The sequence below is a fragment of the Cibotium barometz genome, chromosome 1 (genome assembly GCF_041138505.1).
Source record: "Cibotium barometz isolate CiBa-2024 chromosome 1, ASM4113850v1, whole genome shotgun sequence".
In the NCBI taxonomy this organism is placed as follows: domain Eukaryota; kingdom Viridiplantae; phylum Streptophyta; class Polypodiopsida; order Cyatheales; family Cibotiaceae; genus Cibotium; species Cibotium barometz.
In genome coordinates, this window is record NC_141046.1 from 61,271,773 (window position 1) to 61,295,856 (window position 24,084).

Below are 24,084 nucleotides of genomic sequence, written 5' to 3' on the forward strand. Positions count from 1 at the left end.
CTCTCACCCTTCCTCACATGCATACACACACTCTCTCTATCCCCCCTCTCTATATCTCTACCTAGCTATATCTGCATGTATCCTTTCCTTCTCTACCCTCACTCTCTCACCCTTCCTCACACATACACACACTTTGTCTATCCCCCCCCTCTCTATCTCTAGCTAGGTATACATCCTCTCCTCCTCCCTCTCTCTCTCAGTATCTTTTTTTCTTTCTCACTCTCTCTCTCTCTCTCTCTCTCTCTCTCTCTCTCTCTCTCTCTCTCAGCACACACATAGAGATGTGCACATTCTCTCTCCTCTCTCTCTCTCTCTTCTAATGGATATTCTCTTTATATAGATTGATTGCTTTCTCAATACTAATATACTTGATTTATTTTATGGACCTGAAAATCTTTAATTAGAGACCATTTGTTTACTATGATCATATAAATATATAAGAAGTTCTCTATATATGTGGTATTACTTTTTCTATCTAGAGATGAATGGTTTACTAGAAAGTTAAAATCCCTATGTAGATATTCTATATAGAGATGACTAGTTTACTAGAAAGTTAAAATCCATGTGTAGATATTCTAGTTTGCTATATAGAGATGACTAGTTTACTAGAAAGTTAAAATCCCTATATAGAGATGACTAGTTTACTAGAAAGTTAAAATCCATGTGTAGATATTCTAGTTTGCTATATAAAGAACACTTTTTTACTTGATGATGCCAAGTAGGTTTTCTACATGGTTATTGCCAATTAGAAACTTTGCAATGCTATAGAGAAATTACAATTTGCTATATAAGTGAAACTTATTTGCTAGTTTTGCGAGATGAATCATCTGTATAGACATTCATAATCCCTATATAGAGATCACTTCTTTACTAGATGTAAAGTCATTTTCTTATGTGGGTATTATCATTTGCTATAGATGAACCACTTGTTTTCTAGATAAATATTGTAATTTGCTAGAATAATACTAGATTAGACGATAAAAATGTGTGCTAATATCTAGCAAATTTTATTGAATTTGCTAGATAAACTTAAGTGTACGATATAGGTTTTATATGAGAGATGCGAAGGAGATGGCATATAGCACAGTTAAGAAAGGAAAATTAGTTTATATTTGGCTTGCTAGTGGACTAAATGGGTAATAAATCTCTCTTCCTAGCCATTTTTTGTACAATGTAGATCATTGACCCATCTTCACTATTTGTAAGCGATAAAATAGATGCTATTTCAACAACGGTTGATTGGACACTCCATAACACCTGAAACCACAAAGAGATCATGTGTGCACACACACTCATGTAGCTCATTTTGAATCAAGTAGAACCACCTACATACTACTATGAACCTCCATAGACACACATACACATGTACACCATGACTTCCTCTCACTACCTCTCTACCATCATGCTTATCCTCTATATCTTTAATTTCTCTCTCTCTCTCTCTCTCTCTCTCTCTCTCTTAGCCACACACATAGAGATGTGCACATTCTCTCTCTCCTCTCTGCTCCCTAATAAAAATTCTATTTATATAGATTGATTGCTTTTTCAATACTAATATACTTGATTTATTTTATAGAAATGAAAATGTTTAGTTAGAGACCATGATCATATAAATATATAGTGAGTTCTCTATATAGGTAGTGCTACTTTTACTATATATAGAGATGACTAGTTTACTAGAGGAAAGTTAAAATCCGTATGGCTTTTCCACCTCCCCTTCATTAAGCGAGTCATGTGCTTTTTACTTGTTCATGGGGATGGATTATTAGGTGGTAGGGAGATCGACTCAAAATCGCTTTTATCTCACAATGGGGAACCTATGCTTATGTTATGATGGCCTTTGGCCTTTGAATTACCGCAGCATCCTTCTAGTGGATAGCCACGAAAGGAGTAGTTATGTATATTCTCGGATGATTTCTCCAACTTCAATGGGAAGAGGGGTGCTCTAAGGGTCATTACATTGGGAGTGCCTCAACTTACACTGGTGTTTTGGAAATGCATGCGCTTAGGCCTCAGGCTTAACCCCTTTAAGCATCATTTCCTAGTTGGCTATTGGGGCATGTGATCCATTACTTATTGGTGGCCCATCCCTTTGTGATAAAGCATCTCTAAGCCTTGAAGTATCACCTCAACAAGGCCCAGGTCTCCAACCAAGTGTGGCAATGGGCTACTTCTGTTTTAGGAATTTAAGTCGAGGACTTTGAGATTATGGTAAAACTGGGTAAAGAACATGTCTTGGCAGGTCATCTTCCAAGGATTCCAAGGGCATATGTGATAGCATGCTATTTACAGTAAATGCTAAACAAACCTAGCACGAGGATATTATCATGCTACTCAATATTGTCGAGTTCCCTGCCTCTGAAGATGCCACATAAGAGGCGGTTCTTGCTAAAGAACAAACCATACCAAATGATAGTAGGCCAACTTAGATGTAGTAATAAGAGGTGGCACATGAGGTTCCCCCTCGATAATGGAAGATGTAATAAGGCAAGCAGGTTCCCTTGATAATGGAAGATGCCCAAGACTAGGTGGTGGACATCACAAGCTGAAAGATTATGCAATCATGCCTAATGCGCCCCTCTTATCTTATAAGAATCAACCATATAGAAACTTTGAAATGCTATATAAAAATTACAATTTGCTATATAGGCAAAACTTATTTGCTAGTTCTAAGATGAATTTTTTGAATAGACATATGACATTCACAATCCCTATATAGAGATCACTTCTTTACTTGATGCTCTTCCTTTGTGGATATTATCATTTGCCACATAGGATTAGATATTGTAATTTTCTAGAATAATATATAGGAAATCGTGATTCCTAGATTAGGTGATAAAAATGTGTGTTGATATCCTTACTATATAGGTTTTGTAAGAGAGATGCCAAGGAGATGGTATATAGCACAACTAAGAAAGAAAAATCAGTTTATGTTTGGCTTGTACTAGGACTAAATGAATAAAAAATCTCTCTTGTTACCCACTTTTTGTACAGTGTAAATAGATGCTATTTCAACAACTCATTTTGAATCAAGTAGAACCATATACTTACTACTCTGAAATTCCATATACAAAAGGCTTTAAATTGTTCTTATCTCCCCTTGAACCATAAACCCAAAAAAGGGTGGCCACAATGAGGCTTGATAGGCTTGGACTATAGTCAATATGTAAATCCAAATCAGTAAAACAGTGGGGCTTCAAATTACTGGCTCTCTCCACTTGTTGGTGTTGAAAACACTACACACATAATTGTGCTGGAGATGAATCATTGGCAGAACTTCTTGGGTCTCAGCATGCTAATTCGACCTTTTTCAAGCATGCCATATATGTGAAATAAATTGTCCATATAAAAGAGAACGAATTGCTCACCAATGGCTGCATTCAAAACAGGCTAGGCGGGTTAGTAGGTAATAATAACACATACAGAGTGTGAGAGTGAGAATGAGGGAGTGAGTGTGCGTGCTCTCTCTCTCTCTCTCTCTCTCTCTCTCTCTCTCTCCCCCCCGTTCTTTCAACCTTCCCAAGAACCATAAGAATATGGTTGCTGCCAAAGGTGAATCAAACCCCGAATACACAGGTCTCTTCATGAATAGTTGTGCAATGAATTCATACAGAGAGTGAGAGTGAGTGTGTGCGTGGGCGCATGTGAGAGAGAGTGAGAGTGTGTCAGTGTGTGTGTGTGTGTGTGTGTGTGTGTTGTATGAGGGTGTGGGTGTGGGTGTGCGTGTGTGTGTGTGGTGTTATATGGAGTTACCTGAAGATGAACTGGCACATAGCGGTAGGTTATAAAATCACAGGCAGGCCAATACATAAGCCCGCTTCTGATGGTTGGAAAAAAATCCCGTTTAAGCCGTGACACAACCTCATCTATCGACTCACCTGGACAACAAGAGAAGGGTTCTCAATAGGCCAACCTTTTACTGTTAGTTTCGAAGGTATGTAACATAAAAAATATTGATCGATTCCTTATCGATATTCTATATTAGTAAAAGTACATAGCAATTGGATTAAATATCCATAGCGATCTAAATTTAGATAATTTAGTTAAACACTAGTTATGTAGACTTTTTCTTTTAATTGTATTGGTAAGATCAAATACTGATTGCCATAAATAAGTAATCGTTTAATTATTTTACATTAATATTTAATGATCGAGAAGATGATAGAAAAGGAAGCACAAAATTTGATAGTAAACTTTTGTGGTCAATGTGTGTGTGTGTGTGTGTGTGTGAGAGAGAGAGAGATACTCTGTCTACTGAGCAAATGAGTACTACAAATTTGAGCATGTAGTTACTATGTGCACAAATAAAAGTAAGCAAAGCTTTGTAGCATTTTGATAGAGAACTTTATCAACTGGTAGAGCACGTATATAGTCAAGCCTTTCCAACAACATCAAGACACAGCATGAAAGCGTAAAAATTGCAAGAAACTCAAACAAGGCAAGAAAGGGATTAAATAGGGGGAAAAATAGGCTCTATGGTATTTGAGTTATCCGAGCAGGAGATCAAGCCCCGTGGGGGAGGGGGGCAAGCTGCCTTTGGGAGGTCATTCAAGTTGCTACTACAGAAGGATCTGCTCTTTTTTTTCTTTTTGGGGGGGGGAAGGGGGGCGGGGGGGGGGGGGGGGGGGGGGGGGGGGGGGCTGGGTCTTGGAAGTGTCGTAAATGTTTCAAAAAAAAAGAGGGGGAGGGTATACAAGTCAAAAAATTGCCAGAAAACCTGTTGAATGTGAAAAGCATACATTGCAGGCTGAAGCACAACATGCAGGCATGAAGTTTTAACCATTATACTAGGGTCCATGACATGGGGTGGAGGTGTAGTGCAGCAAGACAGATTGATCATCCTGACTCGGCTTTAAAAGTCTCAAGGAAATTTTATATGGTGTGTATCCTAGTGGTATGGGACGCTAGGATCTACAGCATGTAGAGTTTCTGGGTGTCTATATTCTCTAACCTTTCTATGTCCTATCCTTATGGGGGATAGTTACGCTATGGTGCGGAATCCAGATGTATAGGTGGACCAACATGCCACATAAGTGCTCTCAAACAAGCAAAGAGTCCAGACTACAGTAGCACTTCTTCTTTTTTAAGTCTTGAAAAAAACTTGTTTCAAATGTTTTGTACCAATACACTTCCCAATGAAACACGTTTTTTGGCAACTATGCACCCATGGTGAAGCATCGAAGTGCACGAACTTCCCATAATCATGCAAACAGAATATGCAGTGTGTAACAACCAATGATAAGTAAACACATACATGAGAATCCATGCTCTCTTATCACAAGAAAGAGTGGATATTAATGTACTAACTTATGAAGGAAAGAATACGTGTTCAGCGAGTTTAGGTGATGCTTATCAAGACCTCCATCTTGGCGTTTACTGTGTTCCATCAGCACCATCAAAGATGAACACCCAAGCATAAGCGTAAATGAAGGGGAGGTTAGGGGTGGTGGATGTAGGGCTTCCATGTGTTTAGCAAGGGGAGTTGTGTTCACATGGAAAGGAAAAAGAAAAAGGTAGTTCAAATAGAAATGGAGAGAGAGAGAGAGAGAGAGAGTGAAATGAAATGAAATGTTATATTAACGTCTTCAAAAGGCCAAAGTGACCTATGAGACCAAAGTTACAACCATGTGACATCTGATACACTGTCTGGAAAGGAAAAGAAAGAACTAAGTATCTAGCCCCACAATACATCAGTAGGGGGGGCATCCGGAAGCAGCAACTAGGGAGAGTGGGAAGCTAATGCTACAAGTCAAAATGGGGTACATGAGTACATGAGTACATGGATACATGAATACATGAATACATGAATATGGGGGAGTACAAAAGTGACAGTGAGTACAACAGTATATGGCTGGAGCCGTAATCATCCTAGGAGCTCTAGCATGGGTCTCTACCGGATGTCCTGGATATCTGCCATAGTGAGATGCCTGGTCGGGCGAGCCCAATGCCTCGCAATGATGCTCTGAATCCCCCGGTGTAGGTACCGTCTCCGATGTGAGGATCCGCGAACCCTTGGGCGTCTAGATCTGCCCAACTGGATAGCTCTCTCAACTAGAGTCCCACGGGGTGCTCGCTGCTGGGCTGTCGGCTGTGTGTCCTCTCGGGTAGTCCCTCTAAAGAAGTCAGTAATCTGTCTCTGTGTGGACTCCCTACCAGTCGGGCGTCTGCTCCTGATGATGGACTCTCTGAGCCTGCGGATCTCTAGGAGATAAAAACCCAAGCATCACTAATCACAATAGTCCATGACTCTAGCCAGTGGTCTAAATCCCTCTCTGAAAAGGCAATGGTAGCGCCCTTGAATCTCATAATATGCTGTGCAGCGAGCGACAGATGTAGTGCTCCTCTGTCTCTGGCTCTATCCAACAAATCTGACAAATCCTGTCCCCTGGAGGTATGCCTCTAAATCTGCCTGTCTCTATCTCTAACTGATGTGAGGAGGTGCGGATCTGCCCAATGGCGCACCTCAATCCATGAGACAGATGGGTATCCATGTAGCTCGGTCTAAGTATAAAGCCATCCCTAGTGGTGCGGAGAATATGGTCTCTATAGAAAGTCATCTTCGTCCCCAACTCTTGTGAGGGCTCTAGCCATGTCCTCCTAGTGTCCAACTGAATGAGGTCTTGTCTGATGACTCTACTAATCTCAGAATGTGTCAAGGTGAGAGAGGGTGCCTCTAGAGAGTACTGGAAGGGTGGAAGTCTGTCTAAGCTGAACCCGTGGAGCTCAAACCAGGATGCTATCTGCGCATACCAACATGAAGTGTCTCCCTCCATGGCTAGCTGATGAGAGGACTCTAAAGCAAGTCGTGCATACCGGTGCCGGGGAAGCTCCCAGGTGCTATGAATGAAGGATACTGATCTGGCAAGAGCCTCTACTACGATCGGTGGTGCTCCCATCTCGGCTCGGATAATCTCATGGGGTACCGAGGCCTTAGCCCGAATCATCCTGGAGATCATGGACACAAGTGGTCTCTCCATCGATCTCCATCCATCGTATGTGCGTCCTGATCAACTGTGACGATCTAGGCTAGGCCCCCAGATCTGTACTCCATATAGCATAGCCGATGTGACCAGCGTGTCAAAAAGCCACAGCTTAGTGCGTGGCTCCTGAAACTGTACCTATGAGCACATCCTCTCTAGACCTCCTAGTGCTGCATATCCTCTAGTCAATCTGGCCTCTGCTGCCCTCCTCATGGAAAATGTGGGCCCAGTGAACACCACTCCAAGATATGTGTATGAGTCAACATACTCCACTGTCTCCTGCCCATATGTGAAAATAGGCGCTGATCTCCAGACCCACTGAGCTGTAGTGTTAAACACCATAACCTTGGTCTTACCAAGGTTAACTGAGAGCCCACTGTCCTGTGCATAAGCATGTAAGGTATCCAAGTGCCTCTGCATACCCTCCGGTGAGTTTGCTATAAGCACAATATCATCAGCATATAAGAGCAGAGGTATCCAAGTGCCAGCCAACTGGGCTCCTCTGTCCCCTCGTGTCCCAATATAATCAGAGATCTCATCAATGTATAGTCCAAATAGAGTCGGAGAGAGCGGGCAGCCCTGTTTCACCCCTATAGTGGAGTGTACTCGTTGGGAGAGACCCTCTGAAGTCCGCACCTACCCAACTACTGTCTCATAAAGTGCCATAATACCCCAAATAAGCTCACATGGAACCCCCAAGTCTTGGGGCCTGCGCATCAGTCTAGCTCTGGGCACTATGTCAAAGGCCTTGCGGAAATCCACAAAGCCACAGTAGATCCTCCTCCCATGTGCTCTGCCCTCCTCAATGATAGCCCTGAGGGTAAAGATATGATCCAAAGTAGAGAATCTCCTCCTGAAACCGGCCTGTCCCTGAGCTCGGACCCCTTGTCTCTTTGCCCATCTGCTCAACTCATGCTCAAGAGTACATGCATATAGCTTGGCCAGCAAGTGACCAATCATAATGGTGCGGTAGTTGGTCGGCAGGCTCGGATCTCCAGACTTGAGTACCGGCACAATTGTGGAAGTACCCCAAGTCCAAGGAAACCCCTCACACATGGCTCTATTAAACATGAGAGCTAGCAAGTCTGCAATCATATCTCTAGCATGTATGAAATGCTCGGCTACAATGCCCTCATGATCCTGTGCCCTCCCTGTATGCAATCTGTTGATGGTCCTCCTCACCATCTCTGCTGTGAAGAAGGTAGAAGTGGGTGGACAAGGCTCTGGAGGGTTCGGTAGTGGTGGCTGCTCTAGTACTGTGTAGAGGGAGGCTGCATACTCGCCCCATGTATCTGGAGAGGTAATGGCCGGAGGCGGGGGGTGCACTCTAAGCAATCTCTAGGCCTCCCCAGAATCCTGACTCAAAAACAACTGATAGATGTCTCTCTCTAGCCGAGCTAAGAATGCTCTCTTCTTTCGCCGAATGAGGGATCGGAAGATGATGCGTGACTGTCTATATGTAGTAACACCTGTGGCCACCTCTCTCTGTAGCCGGGCTCTGAGCTCCCTACAGTCATCATCATACCAACTATTCTGGGGCATGCTCCCATGACGTGGTCGTACTGTGGGCTGCGTGTGTGGGAAGGCCGTCGTTGCAGTTGCATGTAAAGCCTCTGTCAGGATCTGTGTGAGCTCTGCTAATGGCCTGTGTGGATCCTCAGCACTCAACAAGTTGTAGATCTCTGCGGTGTATACTCCATTAGTCTCTCTACAGAAGGTATATCTCGGGTGATAGGAGGACTGCCCAACCTGGCGGGTGCTGTAGTGGAAATCCACCGTAAAGGAGAGAAGTGCATGATCCACCGTAACTCCGATGGGCCTGGGGCCAATCGCAAAATCCTGGATACTCGGGATGAAGGTTGGCGAGGCTAAAACATAATCCACTGTGCTGGCCCCATGTCTGTGTGGAAAGCAAGTAAAGCCACTGGCAAGTGGATACCTCTCTAGGCCATTTAAAATGGCCAGCCCATGTGCAGTCCCCATCTCCAAGAGGTATCTCCCATACTCAGTACACTCCACCTCATCCTGTGATCTCCGGGTCAAACACATCTCCTCCACATCTATCTCTCTCAACATCTCCTCCGAAGTGTCAAAGAAGGAGGTCTGGTACTGAGCCGTTCGAGCATTAGAGTCCCCAAGGATGATAACATCTCCCTCCCTGGAGAACTCCCATGTCCTCATCTAGAATCATATATGGAGATTTTCCCTTGGGCGCTGCATAATGAGATGTGCTGGGTGGAAAGTAACATATAGCAATGTATAGGGGTCTACCCTCATCTGCCCTCACTCTGACCCACATGTACCTCGCGCTCTCATCACGGCGCATAACATGGATGAGTGGCTGAAGCTCCTCTCTAAAAAGAACCGCAACTCCTCCGGATCCGCGACCACCATGCTTCGAACGGGCCTCCTGTCTACAAGTCGTCTCCCATCTGTATCCCGCCACTCTCGGTAATGTGTTGCCTGGGGCCTGATGTGTCTCCGAGTAGAAGATGATGTCCCTATCTCTGAAGCTGTCCCCAAAGGCCCCCACATCCAGTCTCAATGCTCCGTTGCAGTTCCATACTGCAAGTCTCAGACTGGTCCCATAGGTCTCGCACCGTCAGGTGGTGCGTCTCTCTAGTATCACCACTCTGCCTCCTCTGTAAAATGCTAGCTTCCCTTTTTTCTATGGCTGCCCTAATCTCCGGCATGCACTCCCTCATATGTGCTAGTTGTGCCAAGGTGAGGTCATCTCCTAAAAAGATGCCCGTTTTCTTAAGGGCAGAGCGCTTGGCCAAGAAATCCTTCTTGGCCTCCAAGGTGGGAAAGCGTAAAATGAGAGCTCTCTCCTTCAAGCTCTCTCCTCCATTCTTGTCTTTCTTGCCCACTCTCCAAGCCCCCGTGTGTGTAGGCCTCGAAATGCCCATGCGTGTGTATAAATCTTTGGCTTCCTCCTCTACATTGTCACTGTCCTTAAGCCCCGTGATCCGCACATGAAGTTCCCTTGTCTTTCTTCTTTGTTCCTCCTCAATGGTTAGGTTGATAATCTTCGAGGTAGATGTGCTTTCGGCCTCCTTGTTCTTACCTTTCTTGACCACTTCTATCCATTTCTCCGCTTTATCTACTTGCTTTTGCATCTTCGTGAGCACCTCCACCCACGAGGAGGTCTCCCGAGCTTTCTTTTCTTCTCCCTCTTGAAGTGTTCTCACTTGGGCCTTGATGGTGTTCAGCTCCTCCATCATGACGGGCTGAATTTCACCTTCCTCGAGCTTATGTTGAGCACGTGCTTCTTCTATCTCTATCTTGAGATTTGCGATCTCTGCATCTTGGGCTGCTATCCGCGCTTCAAGCTTCTTGACTTTGTCAAGAAGGCTCCGGTTGACCATATTAATTGCATTGTCCGTCTCTTTCTTGTGTTGTTGGATGGTTGCCTTGATCAGGTCTTCAATGTCGATCCTCTCCATCTTGTCTTGGGCTGAAAAAGGCTGGTTTCGGGTTAAAAATTAATTAACCCTTGGCCATAGGAAGAGCTCTGTGCTTGTCTGCAGCACTTCCCACAGAGAGAGAGGCCAGAGGAGGCTGTTGCGAAGAGAGAGAAAGATAGGCAGCAGGCGGGGGGGGGGGGGAGAGAGAGAGAGAGAGAGAGAGAGAAAGAGAGTTAGGTTGCTGCCTTGGGGGCCTGAGCAAGGGTGGGTGGGAAAAGGGCAGCGACACAGGTTCGAAGAGAGAGAGTCGAGGGCGGAGAGTGAAACGACGGGCGAAGCAGGTTCGAAAGCGGTGGAAGCGAACAAAGGGGGGGGGGCATTGAGCAGGGCCGGAGAGTGAAGTGATGGGCGACACAGGTTTGAAGAGAGAGAGTCGAGGGCGGAGAGTGAAACGACGGGCGAAGCAGGTTCAAAAGCGGTGGAAGAGAGAGAAAGAGAGAGAGAGAGAGAGAGAGAGAGAATGCTAGAGAGTTGGAAATAGTAGGGTAGAGAAACAAATGGTATGCTAGAGAGAGAAATGCTATGTGAAATGCAAGTAGGATGTTTGTATTGAGGAAAGTAAAAAATAAATGGCATAGCCTTTGAGAAATAGATGGTACCAAATAAAGGATGGAGTCCTGAAATGAAAATATATCTCTTTAAGTAAAAAATGCATGACAAAGATAGCCTTGTGTGTGTGCATGCATGCGCGCACACTAGAGAGAGAGAGAGAGAGAGAGAGAGAGAGAGAGAGATTAAGTGAAATTATTTTTAACAATTTTTTTAAACGCAGTCTTTAAGAAAATATATATATATCACTAAGGCCTATGGTAGGCAAAAAGGAGTCATCCTTATACCTTACGAACAAAAAATTGCATACCTTGTACAAAAGCATTGAGGGAGAAGAAAACCACTGTGAATGTGGGGCCATAGATGATCTGCCCCATGGCCATCTTCTTTAGTGTGCTTGCCAGATCACGTTTTGGAAAACACCTCGATACAAAATTGAACCATACATGCAGTGTGGGCCCAGATATGAACAAACCTGCGGCCACCATCCGCAGTGTCCTCACAACATCCCATTGAACATTATAGGGTTCTTCGGATTTCCACATGCCAATTCCCTGCAAAATCCAGACATCGTGAGAAAAGGTGCACAAATTAGAACTAGCAGTGTGCTGCAAGATGCATAAGGTGTTCAGTTATCAATGTGTGTGGAACTTCCAAGCCTACACCTACAATAGTACCAACATAAACAAAAAAATCCTTTAGATCTAACAACTCACAAATTTCAGTCGTCCAATACTAGAAAGAACACATCACGAGTGTGCATCGAATTACATGCACATCATACTTCCCAATATGTAAAACGCAAACACAACAGCACACCATAGAAATGTGAACAGATTAAAACGCTATGTATGCACATGCCTTTTGAAAGATCGCATTTGAGGGCAGGAGAGAGAGAGGCCGAAAAGAGTAAAGAGTTATTCCTAAAAGGCACTCTCAGTAATCCCTCAATAGGATGGAGCATGACAAGGTTGCAATCATAGTGGCTCACATTCCTTCCAAGTGTAGAGCAAAATAACCAGTGGAACCTGATGGTTGCCACTAGAGGTGACACACCACCAATTTTATGTCATCGGAGGTGGTCTCCTGTCCCACACGACGAGTGCCACCTAACCAAGGGCGAAAGATGTCCTCCCCCTCCCAAGAAAAAAGCTATTGTCTCCTCCCCTATTTCAGCTCTTTCCCCAAAGACCCACAACATGGCCCCTCAGATTATTGGAAACAAGCATGCAGCATCCTTGCGATGCCGTTCCATGATCATCCTACATCAAGAGCACTCACACACACATCATGGTTGCCACTACAATGAACATAGCACCAGTTTTATGTCATTGGAGGTGGTCTCCTGTCTTGAACAACGAGTATCACTAACCAAGGAGGCTCCTCAATTTGTCACGTGCACTGTGCTGCTATGTGACACACTGGCTCAGCATTCCCTGTAATATTACAACATTAATACCCTTTTTAGGAATATTTGTCGTATGCCATGGCCCCATTGTGAGCCCCACTCCAAGACATATCACGCACGAGCTACGTAGGTCTTCTTCTAGCCTTAGGTGTCAGGGTCTGTTCCTTAACCCACTTGGAGAACAGTCACATGTAGGTCACCTTGGGCTAAGGCATGTCCAGGTCAATCCTAGAAGCAAATAGAAGCATGTAAAGAGCATCTAGGTATGCACATGGGCATGGGCCATTCCATTACATGGGCTTTGCCTTGTCTTGATGTATGGCATCATACACCCACACATATCTCAGTCGACCACGTTCCCAGCATTAGATATCAGTCGGCCAGCATGCGTAGCATTTATCACAAGTCATGGGCATAAAAAGCAGGTCAACAACAGCATATCATCACCGACCAGCAGCATCCATCTCATATATAGGGCAATGACAGACTCAACCACATGTCCAAGAGAAAGATATTGAGAGAGAGGGGAGAGATAGAAGGGAATAGGGATCTTGCACAATACACCACATTTAGCGGGGAACAAGCCCCGCTCCCTTTCAGGAATTTATTCAAGAACAATCCACGGGCACGCTGGCCAGGATCAATACAATCAATGAATACAAAACAAACAGATATACTGATGTAGGGTATCCAAGTCGATGTCGATGTCGAGGCACAAGATCTTTGATGCCGAGCACACCACGGGAATGACCCACAAGTATCTCTCACCGGGCTATTACCAAATCTAATATCCAAATCCGAATCCAATGAATCCAAGTCCAAATCCTAGTCCAAGTTCCATGCCCAAGCTCTATGTCCAAGTTCATATCCAATACCTAGATGAATCCAGGAACATGCCCAAATTCACCTTTTAGGAACGTGCATGTTATATACTCATGGTAGTCAACCCACAAGACTATATACCTATCAACTCCATTATGCATAGTATGGACTAGATACTACGACATTCCCACTAGCGTTATTAGTGCCCAATAGTGGATGTAGAACTCTGTATCAAGATATGCTCTCACACATGCACTCCACACACACACACATGCACACATAAGAGCATATATTCACACAAAGCCCTTCGTACTAAGTTTCTGTCAAACCTCCAGAGATGCAGGGCAGACTCAGCTATAATGAAGCCTAGCACTAAGGCCCAAGGGAAGTAGCAAATAGAAAGAATTAGTACAGCAAATAAGTAGTTGATAGGACAAATGCACCGCTAAAGATAGAAAGAATAAGCACAATATCAACTAGTCCAAGTCTCAAGTTCCCATGGATAATCTCCACAACTCCTACAACCTTGTCAATGAAGAAAACCATGGAAAAGCTCTTTCTAGCAAGAAAACTGATATAAAACCTGTTTTAATGGTTTTTGGGCGATAAAAATCTCCAAAAAGCAGTTTTTAGAGTTTTTGAAGCAATTTTAAGGTTTCTGAAATTTTTCCTTACAGCTCCGTACATGTGTCCGTATCACCCATGCATATGCCCATACAAGTCTAGGGCTGACCGTACATCTGAAAAGCAACTTGAAGAAGGTATTGATGGCAAAGAAGAAGCTCTCCATGATTATAATGATGCCCACACACACTCCACGATCTCCTTCAATCTTCAATGATCTTGTTCATGATACTACAAGAGAAGTCCAATCCTTTTTATACTTGTAAGAGACCCTACTTTTTGCCCAAAAGCCTTCATGCTTTTGCTTTGTCTTTTTATGCTTTGCTTTTTTCTTTTTGCCTTTACTTTTATTAATAAAATATTACTCAACTTTTGGTGCTTTGCTTCTCTGGCTTTAAGGCCTTAGAGTTGCTTTTTGAGAAAGCGCCTTTTAGCTTTTTGGTCTAGTTCAATCTCCTCTTTCCAATGGTCTCCTTGGCTCGCGGTCATCCCTGTTTGACTTTTTGCTTTTTCTTGCTTTTTGACCAAGAATGGTGCTTTTTCTTAATCAAACCTTATGGACCTTGTCTCCATGTCTTCTTCCACCTATCTGGTATCCGGGCATGGATGTCATCATGTGAAATAGAGCTAGGAGGACCAAATAGTTACCTGTTCAGTTAAGCATTAAAGAGAACATGTGTGCTTAAGATCCTTGGAGCATACAAATCAGCCTAAAGTATCTCGTGCTTCAATCCAAGGCAGCATGGAAGATCCTCTCATCTTCAGCCAGCATATGTGCAACCCTTCAGCAAATCTGGGTTTGCATAAGTGGCATCATAGAGTCTTTTACAATGCTATTGGGTCACCATATGGTTCAGCCTATGTTTGGTCTTCCTCGTCCAAGGCAGCATAGAAGATTCTGTCATCTTCAACCTCCATATGTGCAACCCTTCAACAAATCTAGGCTTGCATAAGTGGCTTCATAGATTCTGTCAACCTCCATATGTGCAACCCTTCAACAAATCTAGGCTTGCATAAGTGGCTTCATAGAGTCTTTTATAGTGCTATTGGGTCAACATATGATTCAGGTCTTCCTCGTCCTTGCATTTGGCAGAGCCCGACGTGATGATGAATGAAGGGCCGACGATGCCAAATGTAAAGCTAATGAAGACCGACAACGGGCAACCCTAGCAACCGGAGAACACTAGCCAAGGCTTGAACGAGACACTATGCAACTTGAATACCAGCAATTGATAGCATCTATGCAAGCAAATATGTCAAGAAAGCAATCAAAGAAGATGAAACGCCTAAGGATGCCAAATGCAGAGCCTAAGGATGAAAAGCAATCAAAGAACCAAGGGCCAAAGAAGCCCAATGTGATGATGAATGAAGGGCCGAGGATGCCAAATGCAGAGCTAATGAAGACCAACGATGACGGGCAACCCTAGCAACTGGAGAACACTAGCAAAGGCTTGAACAAGACACTATGCAACTCGAATACCAGCAATTGATAGCATCTATGCAAGCAAATATGTTGTCAATTCTCCCTAAAGTGGCACAACAACCTCCACCGCCCCAACCACCACCGTCATATGAGCTCAACCAAATTTTAGTAAGTATAATGGTAAGTGCAATCACGCCGCAACTATGCAATTTATTCATCAATTTGTGGCGTATTATCCTTTGGCTAAGCTTTCAGATCCTCAAGACAGAGTCCACTTAGCAACACCTCAACTCTAAAGCGAAAAAAAATGCTTTCTTTGTCCTCAATACATGACTAGCCTTGAGGATGAGTTTTACAAACTCTCCCAAAATGGATGGGTGTCCAGTACTGACATACTCTAACAAAGTTATCACGTCAGTTCAACAGTTAGGGATATTGTCACCAGCCTAGACATTTCCCAATATGAAAGGGGTCTGGTGGACTCCAGGATGCCTAAATATTTGGAAAGTACAAGCTTTGGGAAGGGGGGATTATCCTGGAATACAAACGACCACACTCCTAAAATTTAGGAGAGTTACTATTTTTGGCTCGACTCTGATAGAAATTCTATTCGTGTCATTACATCTGGAATTGAGCAGATACCAAGAGTTGCCAAAGTACCTATGACAAATAGACTTCTAGTTGGGATATTTTTAGAGGTAAAGATTATGGGAGAACCCATCTCTTAGATTGGGACATGTGGCAAGAAAGTGAATCAAAGTGAGACAAGTGGCCTCACACTCGTCACTTCAGCTATTGTGTGGCTCTCCACTAGTCATTATAGCCTTCTCTTGTCATTTTAGCTCGTGGGAGGCTCAAATCTATAAATTGGATTCCTCTCTTCATTTGGGGAAGACTCTCTTGCTGCACACTAGCCTCTACCACCGTTACAAGCTGCACTAATTATGGCTACTCTCTTTCTCTCTCTTAAAGGCTGCCCATGAAGAATACCGGCTATTGGGGACTGTTTTTGGAGGCTTCCATCGCGAAGAAATACTGAAGACAAGGGTATGTAATCATTTATTATGATTTCTAGCCATTATACTTGTTGTACCAACCCTTGTACCTGATGTATCAATCCTTGTACTTGTTGTACTTGCTTGTACTAGCTATACCAGCCATTGTACCTGCTGTACCAACTATACCAGCCACAGTCACAAGAAACAGGGAAAACAACGCCCCCAAACGAGGAAATGTTGTTTCCCCACGTCAACGTCACCGAAATGGCAAGAAACGGGGGAAAGGGTCGAAGCTACCTACGTGGCTTTTTTTCGCCAAAAATAAAACGTAAGGCTCCACCCATTATTACTTCGCTGCCCACGTGGCATAAATAATTAAATAAAAAACGATAGCTGGCCCGCCCGTAAAAGCATGCGATGCCCATTGAGAAAAAACGATGGCCTTCCCCTCCTTCCCGTTTTTCTCCTTGCAACTTGTCTCAATACCACACCACATAATCTGTAGTACGAAGCTTGTTTTGTACTGTAAAGCTTTTATAGCTTTATTAACATGATTAAGACTTAATTAATAAACATAAGACAAATGCTCCAAGAAAGATTGAGTTGTTTTCATTGAGACAGGGGTCTTTCTTAAATAGAGGCCGAAAGGGTACAAGTGAAGAGACACATCCCTGGGAAGAGGTGTGGCTCTTGAGTAAACGGTTATGTCCTTTGGACTTAGGGGTGTGTCTTTTAATGAATAGACATGTCCTTTGATAGTGACCCATGTGTAAGGGTGTGACCCTTCACAGGTGTCCTTTCAATTAATAAAAGATTAAGGAGTAATTAAGGAGAGATTAAGAGAGTTAGTCACAATCGTGACATTCCCTCCCACTTAAAATAAGACTCCGGCTAAGAAGAGATGGTTGTCTTTGAAAGAATTCCCGAAGAAGTTATGGATATTCCTGTAAGTCTTCATCACTTTGCCAAGTAGAGTCGGAATCATCAAGATCTCTCCATTTAACCAAAAATTCTGTAGTGAGTTTATGTCGTGTTTCTTTCTGTCTGACATCAAGAATTGTCTCTGGAATTAAGAGTATGTGTTCATCTTCGATTTCTGGAACATAATCCAAAATATCTAAAACTGGAAAATCACCGTCCACAAACTTCTTGAGCCAAGAAATGTGGAAAGTTGGATGAATTCTACCCCAAGAAGGTGGTAACTCCAACTTATAACTGAGAGATGAGTTCTTCTTAATAATACGAAAGGGTCCATAATATCTTGGACGAAGCTTTGGGAAAACTGATTTCACTGTCTTGCATCGATGAGGGGCAATATATAATAATACCAAGTCTTCTTCTTGAAATTCAATGTGACGACAACGCTTATTAGCTGTGCGTTGATATTGCTCTTGGACGCTGATCATCTTATCCTTAATTTGTAATAGAATATCTTGCATTTCCTGAATGAGGTGGTCTGCTAAAGCCACTTTATGTTGAAGAACAAAGTTGGCAGAGATAAGGGAAGTATGGCCATAAGTTGCTTGAAAAGGTGTCATTCCAATAGCTGAATGATAAGAATTATTATAAGCAAATTCTACCAAAGGTAAATATTCTTCCCATGAAGCTAATCGAGACTAAACATAATGTCACAGAATTTCTTCCAGAATCTAATTAACTCGTTCCGTTTGTCCATCTATCTGAGGATGATAAGCAGAGCTAAAGAGTAAATTTGTACCAAGAGACTTGAATATCGAAGTCCAAAAATGTCCTGTAAACTTTGGATCTCGATCCGAAACTATAGATTTTGGCAATCCATGAAGTTTGAAGATATACTGTATAAACAGTACTGCAATCTCTGATGCCTGTGCTGCTTTCTTGCACGGGATGAAATGTGTCATTTTAGAAAATCTATCAACCACCACAAGAATCTGTGTATTGCCTTTAGAAGAACGTGGCAATGAAGTGATAAAATCCAAACTAATACTTTCCTAGCGTTCATTGGGAACTGGAAGTGGTTGAAGAAGACCAGCTGGAACTTGTCTGCTAGCTTTCATACGTTGGCATGAGAGACACGCTGTAACAAACTCAATAACATCTTGCTTCATTTGAGGCCAATAGTATGTAGCTGTCAAAAGACGATAAGTCTTGTTGATGCCTGGGTATGCAGCATAAGTGACCTCGTGATGTTCTTTCACCAATACTCTTCGAACATGCGTATCATGAGGTACACAAATACGGTCCTGATAATATAATAAACCATCCACTATTGTATATGCTCCATAAATCTTTAAGTCGAAAGGAGTTGCATTCTGAGAATTGAGAATTCGAAATGCATTTCCAAAATCACGATCTTTTGAATAACGGTCCTTGAAACTTTGAGGTATATCCATTTCAACTGTAGAAATAGCCAAGACCGAAGCTGACGGCATACGACTGAGGGCATCCGCAACCACATTGGTAAGACCAGGAACATACTCAATTGTCATATGAAAATTGGCTAAGAATTCGACCCAACGTGCTTGCCTAGCATTCATAACTGACTGCGTGAAGATATATTTCAAAGAATGATGATCTGTTTTCACCACTGAATCCGCACCAAGGAGATAATGTTTCCATGCATGATAGGCATGAACAATAGCTAAAAATTCCTTGTCATATACCGGATAACTTCCTTGAATTGCAAAGTGCTTATGACTATCAAACGCAATAGCACGTCCTTGTTGCATTAAGACGGCACCAGTGGCAATATCGGAAGCATCTGTGTAAACATCAAAGAGGAGAGTAGGGTCTGGAATAGCCATGACAGGAGTTGTTGTCAAAGTTGTCTTTAAATTTGCAAAAGCTTGTGTTGTGGCTTCTCGAATATGTCCTTTCTCCAAAAGTTCAGTAAGTTATCGCTGTATCTCCTGAGATTCCGTAAAAGAAACTCGATATGGAGCACGAGTAGGTGAAGCACTGCCAGGAAGAATATCAATAGCATGGTCGACTGGTCGACGAGGTGGGAGGACCGCAGGAAGCTCCTGAGGAAAAAGATCCAAGTATGGAGCAAAGAAAGGTTGCCTGAGATACATCACCTCTGTATCTATGTCCTCGGGAGGGTCGTTGGCTGAATAGACCATTAAAAGTGCTGAGGAACAACCACACTTGCGGACCCACCGTTTCACTTGAAGAGCTGAACGGGTTGGTGTAGAAGGTTGGTCTCTGATTCCTTCGAGAGCCACAAGCATATCATTTTGAGCAAATTGTATAGAATGGTTCCGGAAACTGATCAGGGGATCATATTGATACAACCAATCTTGACCAAGGATCATATCTTAATGTGCCAGATTCATGACTTGGAAATCCAATTTGTCACGATAGTGCTGAATTCGAAAGGAGAGGTGTTTGGCAATGGTGTTACACGAGGATGTGGAACCATCGGCAAGCTCTACTTCATAAACAACAGTACTTGGAGAAGTCCGAATCTTCAATCTCTGAGTCAAGGTGGTTTCCACAAAATTATGAGAACACCCACTGTCAATGAGTACCTGAATAGGGTGATTGGAAATAGAACCTTGAAGAACCAAAACTTGAGTAGACCGCTGAGGCAACGGTGCAGAGGCAGTTTGTGCTGTAGCAGTAGCGGTAATTACTGAAGCATGTGCAATAGCATGGTGATTAACTGCACGCTTTCCTTTGTCAGCAACTAGGGGTTTCTCCTCGGAAGTGGGGAGTTCAGCATTAGAATTCTATCGATGGGTTGGTCTTTTGGGGCACTCAAACCAACGATGAGGTCCATTACAAATTGTGCACAATCCCATCTTTTGTTGATCCCGTCCAAAAGGAACAGTAGAAGGACGAGGATTGCGAGATTGGTCATGTCTTTGGTCCCGTCCACGATCCGAACTGCGTGGTTGGACGGAGTGAGAACATCGGAACCGAAAAGAGGACGATCCTTTTGATCGGCGAGGGTGTTGAGAATTATTCCATTGGAGATTAGGCCGGGAGGTAGAAGAGCCAGATGACTCTCTGCGACTATCTCGGCTCATACGAGATCCATTGGCTTTCTGAAAGTCATTAGCTCGACCAGAAGAGGCCGGATTTTGAGAATTAATGTCTGCAACGCGCTCGGCATATCATATGGCATCGGCAAGATCGACAGGGTTATATTTCTGAGCATCGGCACGCAGTGTGGGGTTAAGCCCTTCAACGAAGGCATGAAGTTCGTTCGCTGGGGACAAAGAATCAATCTCCAGTATCAAGTTGGTGAACTAGGAGATATAAGAGGCCAAGGAACCAGTTTGGTCCAAATGGCGTAAGCGTGTACGGGCTTGGAAATCCGCATTGGCAGGTATGAACTACTTACGGAGGACCTGCTCGAATTTTTCCCACATTGTAACCGTTTTTCCAGCGTGCTGTCGTCGTTGCCACCATAATAAAGCAGTGTCTTTGTCACGTGCACACCAGTCAGGTGTACAGTGACATGGCATCCTTATGGCTTCATTAGCATCATCAGATTTATCATGTATTTTTACAAGCATTTAAAGCATTTTTCAGGCATTTTTGGGACAGCCGACTAGCATTATATACCATTTATGGTATTTATGAGCATTCCAAGTACTGGCCGACTGCAGCTAAGCTGGCCGACCAGCCCTCTCACCCACATATATATAGGCGCCTCTCCATTCAGCCATTCAAGCGCATCCTCATCTGGATCATCAGCGTTTCAGCCCCTCATCTCCGCAGATAGATCAACGCATCTCATACAGAAGCATTCAGCAACAGTTACAGTTATCGCATCATCATCATCCGCAGCAGTTACAGCCAACGCATCATCCTCAGCAGCATCATCAGCAAACGCATCATCATCAGCCCTCAGATCTGCAAACGCATCAGCGTTTCATCACCAGGTCAGCATTCAGCATCTGTTCCAAAGCCTCCCTTCAACGTTTCCTTCCCAGAAGACAAGGGAAAGAGTGGACAGCAGTTCATCCCGCATATTCAGCATATAGGCAGCATATTCAGCAGTACAGATCCATTTGGATCTCTTTGTAACCGCATTCATTCATCTAATATAGCTGCATTGCATTGACACAGATTTGTCTCTCTCTTAAACATCATTAAGTGTAGTTTAGTCAGACTAAGGTTGTGTTTACTACGGTCATAAGCTCCCACATGTCACATTGAATGTCACGTGCACACCAGTCAGGTGTACAGTGACATGGCATCATTATGGCTTCATTAGCATCATCAGATTTATCAGGTATTTTTACAGGCATTTAAAGCATTTTTCAGGCATTTTTGGGACAGCCGACTAGCATTATATACCATTTATGGTATTTATGAGCATTCCAAGTACTGGCCGACTGCAGCTAAGCTAGCCGACCAGCCCTCTCACCCACATATATATAGGCGCCTCTCCATTCAGCCATTCAAGCGCATCCTCATCTGGATCATCAGCGTTTCAGCCCCTCATCTCCGCAGATAGATCAACGCATCTCATACAGAAGCATTCGGCAGCAGTTACAGTTAACGCATCATCATCATCCGCAGCAGTTACAGCTAACGCATCATCCTCAGCAGCATCATCAGCAAACGCATCATCATCAGCCCTCAGATCTGCAAACGCATCAGCGTTTCATCATCAGGTCAGCATTCAGCATCTGTTCCAAAGCCTCCCTTCAGCGTTTCCTTCCCAAGAGACAAGGGAAAGAGTGGACAGAAGTTCATCCCGCATATTCAGCATATAGGCAGCATATTCAACAGTACAGATCCATTTGGATCCATTGTAACCACATTCATTCATCTAATATAGCTGCATTGCATTGACACAGATTTCTCTCTCTCTTAAACATCATTAAGTGCAGTTTAGTCAGACTAAGGTTGTGTTTACTACGGTCATAAGCTCCCACATGTCACATTGGTATCAGAGCCTCACAGGGTAACCAACCTTAGAGCATGTTCAGTTCATCAGTCATTCAGTCAGTCATCATTTTTATCGCTTCCGCACAGTTAAACCCAGTTCTCAAAATTTTGCAAGCCACCCTTAGGGATTTTCCCTTAGGTCTGCATCAGTAACCCATCCATCTGCATTCTTGCACAGCATATAGGGTTGCACATGGCTTGCATAGTAGTCATCTGAGCAGTCAGTCTTGCATACATGTTGCCCATGAACTCTCAGGGAAGAATGACATCCATCATCAAAGGAGGACATAAGTTTTGGGCTTCAACTGGCAGCAGCAGGGAGTTTCTCTTCCACAGAAGACGGAAGTTTGCTCCAACATCGCCTCAGGAGGTTCAGAACTTCAAGTACGACAGAGATGGTAGGTGAAAGGTTTCCAGAGGCAGGTCAGGGGTGACTCAGGTATTTGCCATTCAGTTCCCGCAGTACATGGAGTCTTGGCTCAAAGGATTTCACTCCTGCAGACGGCCTCAGTCCCAACAGAAGACAGAAGGGGGCAGTGGTTCGGAGGAGAAGGATCACAGAGTAGTCAAAGGTTGCCAGGTATCCACCCAGCAACAGTTTAGCAGCGGGGAATGTCACGTGCACACCAGTCAGGTGTACAATGACATGGCATCATTATGGCTTCATTAGCATCATCAGATTTATCAAGTATTTTTACAGGCATTAAAAGCATTTTTCAGGCATTTTTGGGGCAGCCGACTAGCATTATATACCATTTATGGTATTTATGAGCATTCCAAGTACTGGCCGACCAGCCCTCTCACCCACATATATATAGGCGCCTCTCCATTCAGCCATTCAAGCGCATCCTCATCTGGATCATCAGCGTTTCAGCCCCTCATCTCCGCAGATAGATCAACGCATCTCATACAGAAGCATTCAGCAGCAGTTACAGTTAACGCATCATCATCATCCGCAGCAGTTACAACTAACGCATCATCCTCAGCATCATCATCAGCAAACGCATCATCATCAGCCCTCAGATCTGCAAACACATCAGCGTTACATCATTAGGTCAGCATTCAGCATCTATTCCAAAGCCTCCCTTCAGCGTTTCCTTCCCAGGATACGAGGGAAAGAGTGGACAGCAGTTCATCCCGCATATTCAGCATATAGGCAGCATATTCAGCAGTACAGATCCATTTGGATCTAAATGGATCTCTTTGTAACCGCATTCATTCATCTAATATAGCTGCATTGCATTGACACAGATTTGTCTCTCTCTTAAACATCATTAAGTGCAGTTTAGTCAGACTAAGGTTGTGTTTACTACGGTCATAAGCTCCCACATGTCACAGTCTTTGAGGAGGGAAACCGCAAAAATCACCTTTTTGGAGTCAGAAAGGGTCATGGTTTCAAAGTATAACTGCAGTTTGTAGAAGCATTGGTCTAAGATGCGCTTATTGCGCTGACCACCATAAGAGTCTGGGGGTTTAATTTCCAATTTCTTTGTTTTACTGGCTTGTAAAAGACGATAAAGAGTTTTAAGGTCGTCGCCTTCTACCTCGGAAGGAATGACGTCTTCGTCTGCTGGTACTGTTTTGCTGAAACATCTGCTGCTGGTACGGAACTTGTGTAGGAGTGGCGATCCGTGTGGAGCTGCTGGATCTGAGAGGCCAAGGATGCCATAGACTCCTGGAGTTGCTGTTGAAGTTGCTGCAAAGCTGACTGCCATTCCGGAGGGGCTGGTATGTCAACAGGTTCTGCCATGAGAGGAGATGTTGATGTAGAGGCTTCAGGGTGATGAGGCTCTGGGGGTTTTTGCTGTTGATGATGCCGCTGGGCTCTAGTAAGAACCATCGGCTGGAGGGTGCGGCATCTGGAAATCCCAAGAGGAGAGGCCACGTACTGGTGAAGCGGCTATAGACCATCCAGTACAGTAAGGGC

At 43.8% G+C, this 24,084-nt stretch overlaps 1 protein-coding gene across 1 annotated transcript in view; it reads right to left on the reverse strand.

Moving 5' to 3' along the window:
* Nucleotides 1-3,065: 3,065 nt before the first annotated feature.
* The window catches only part of LOC147642275 (uncharacterized), a 73,894-nt gene continuing 52,875 nt past the window's right edge, over nucleotides 3,066-24,084 (reverse strand). Inside the window, exons 2-4 of the mRNA XM_086804604.1 lie at nucleotides 11,307-11,550; nucleotides 3,754-3,878; nucleotides 3,066-3,374 (exon numbers count right to left, since the gene is read on the reverse strand). Coding sequence (XP_086660730.1) covers nucleotides 3,288-3,374; nucleotides 3,754-3,878; nucleotides 11,307-11,550 — 456 coding nt within the window. The 3' untranslated portion in view covers nucleotides 3,066-3,287. The remainder of the gene's footprint in view (nucleotides 3,375-3,753; nucleotides 3,879-11,306; nucleotides 11,551-24,084) is intronic.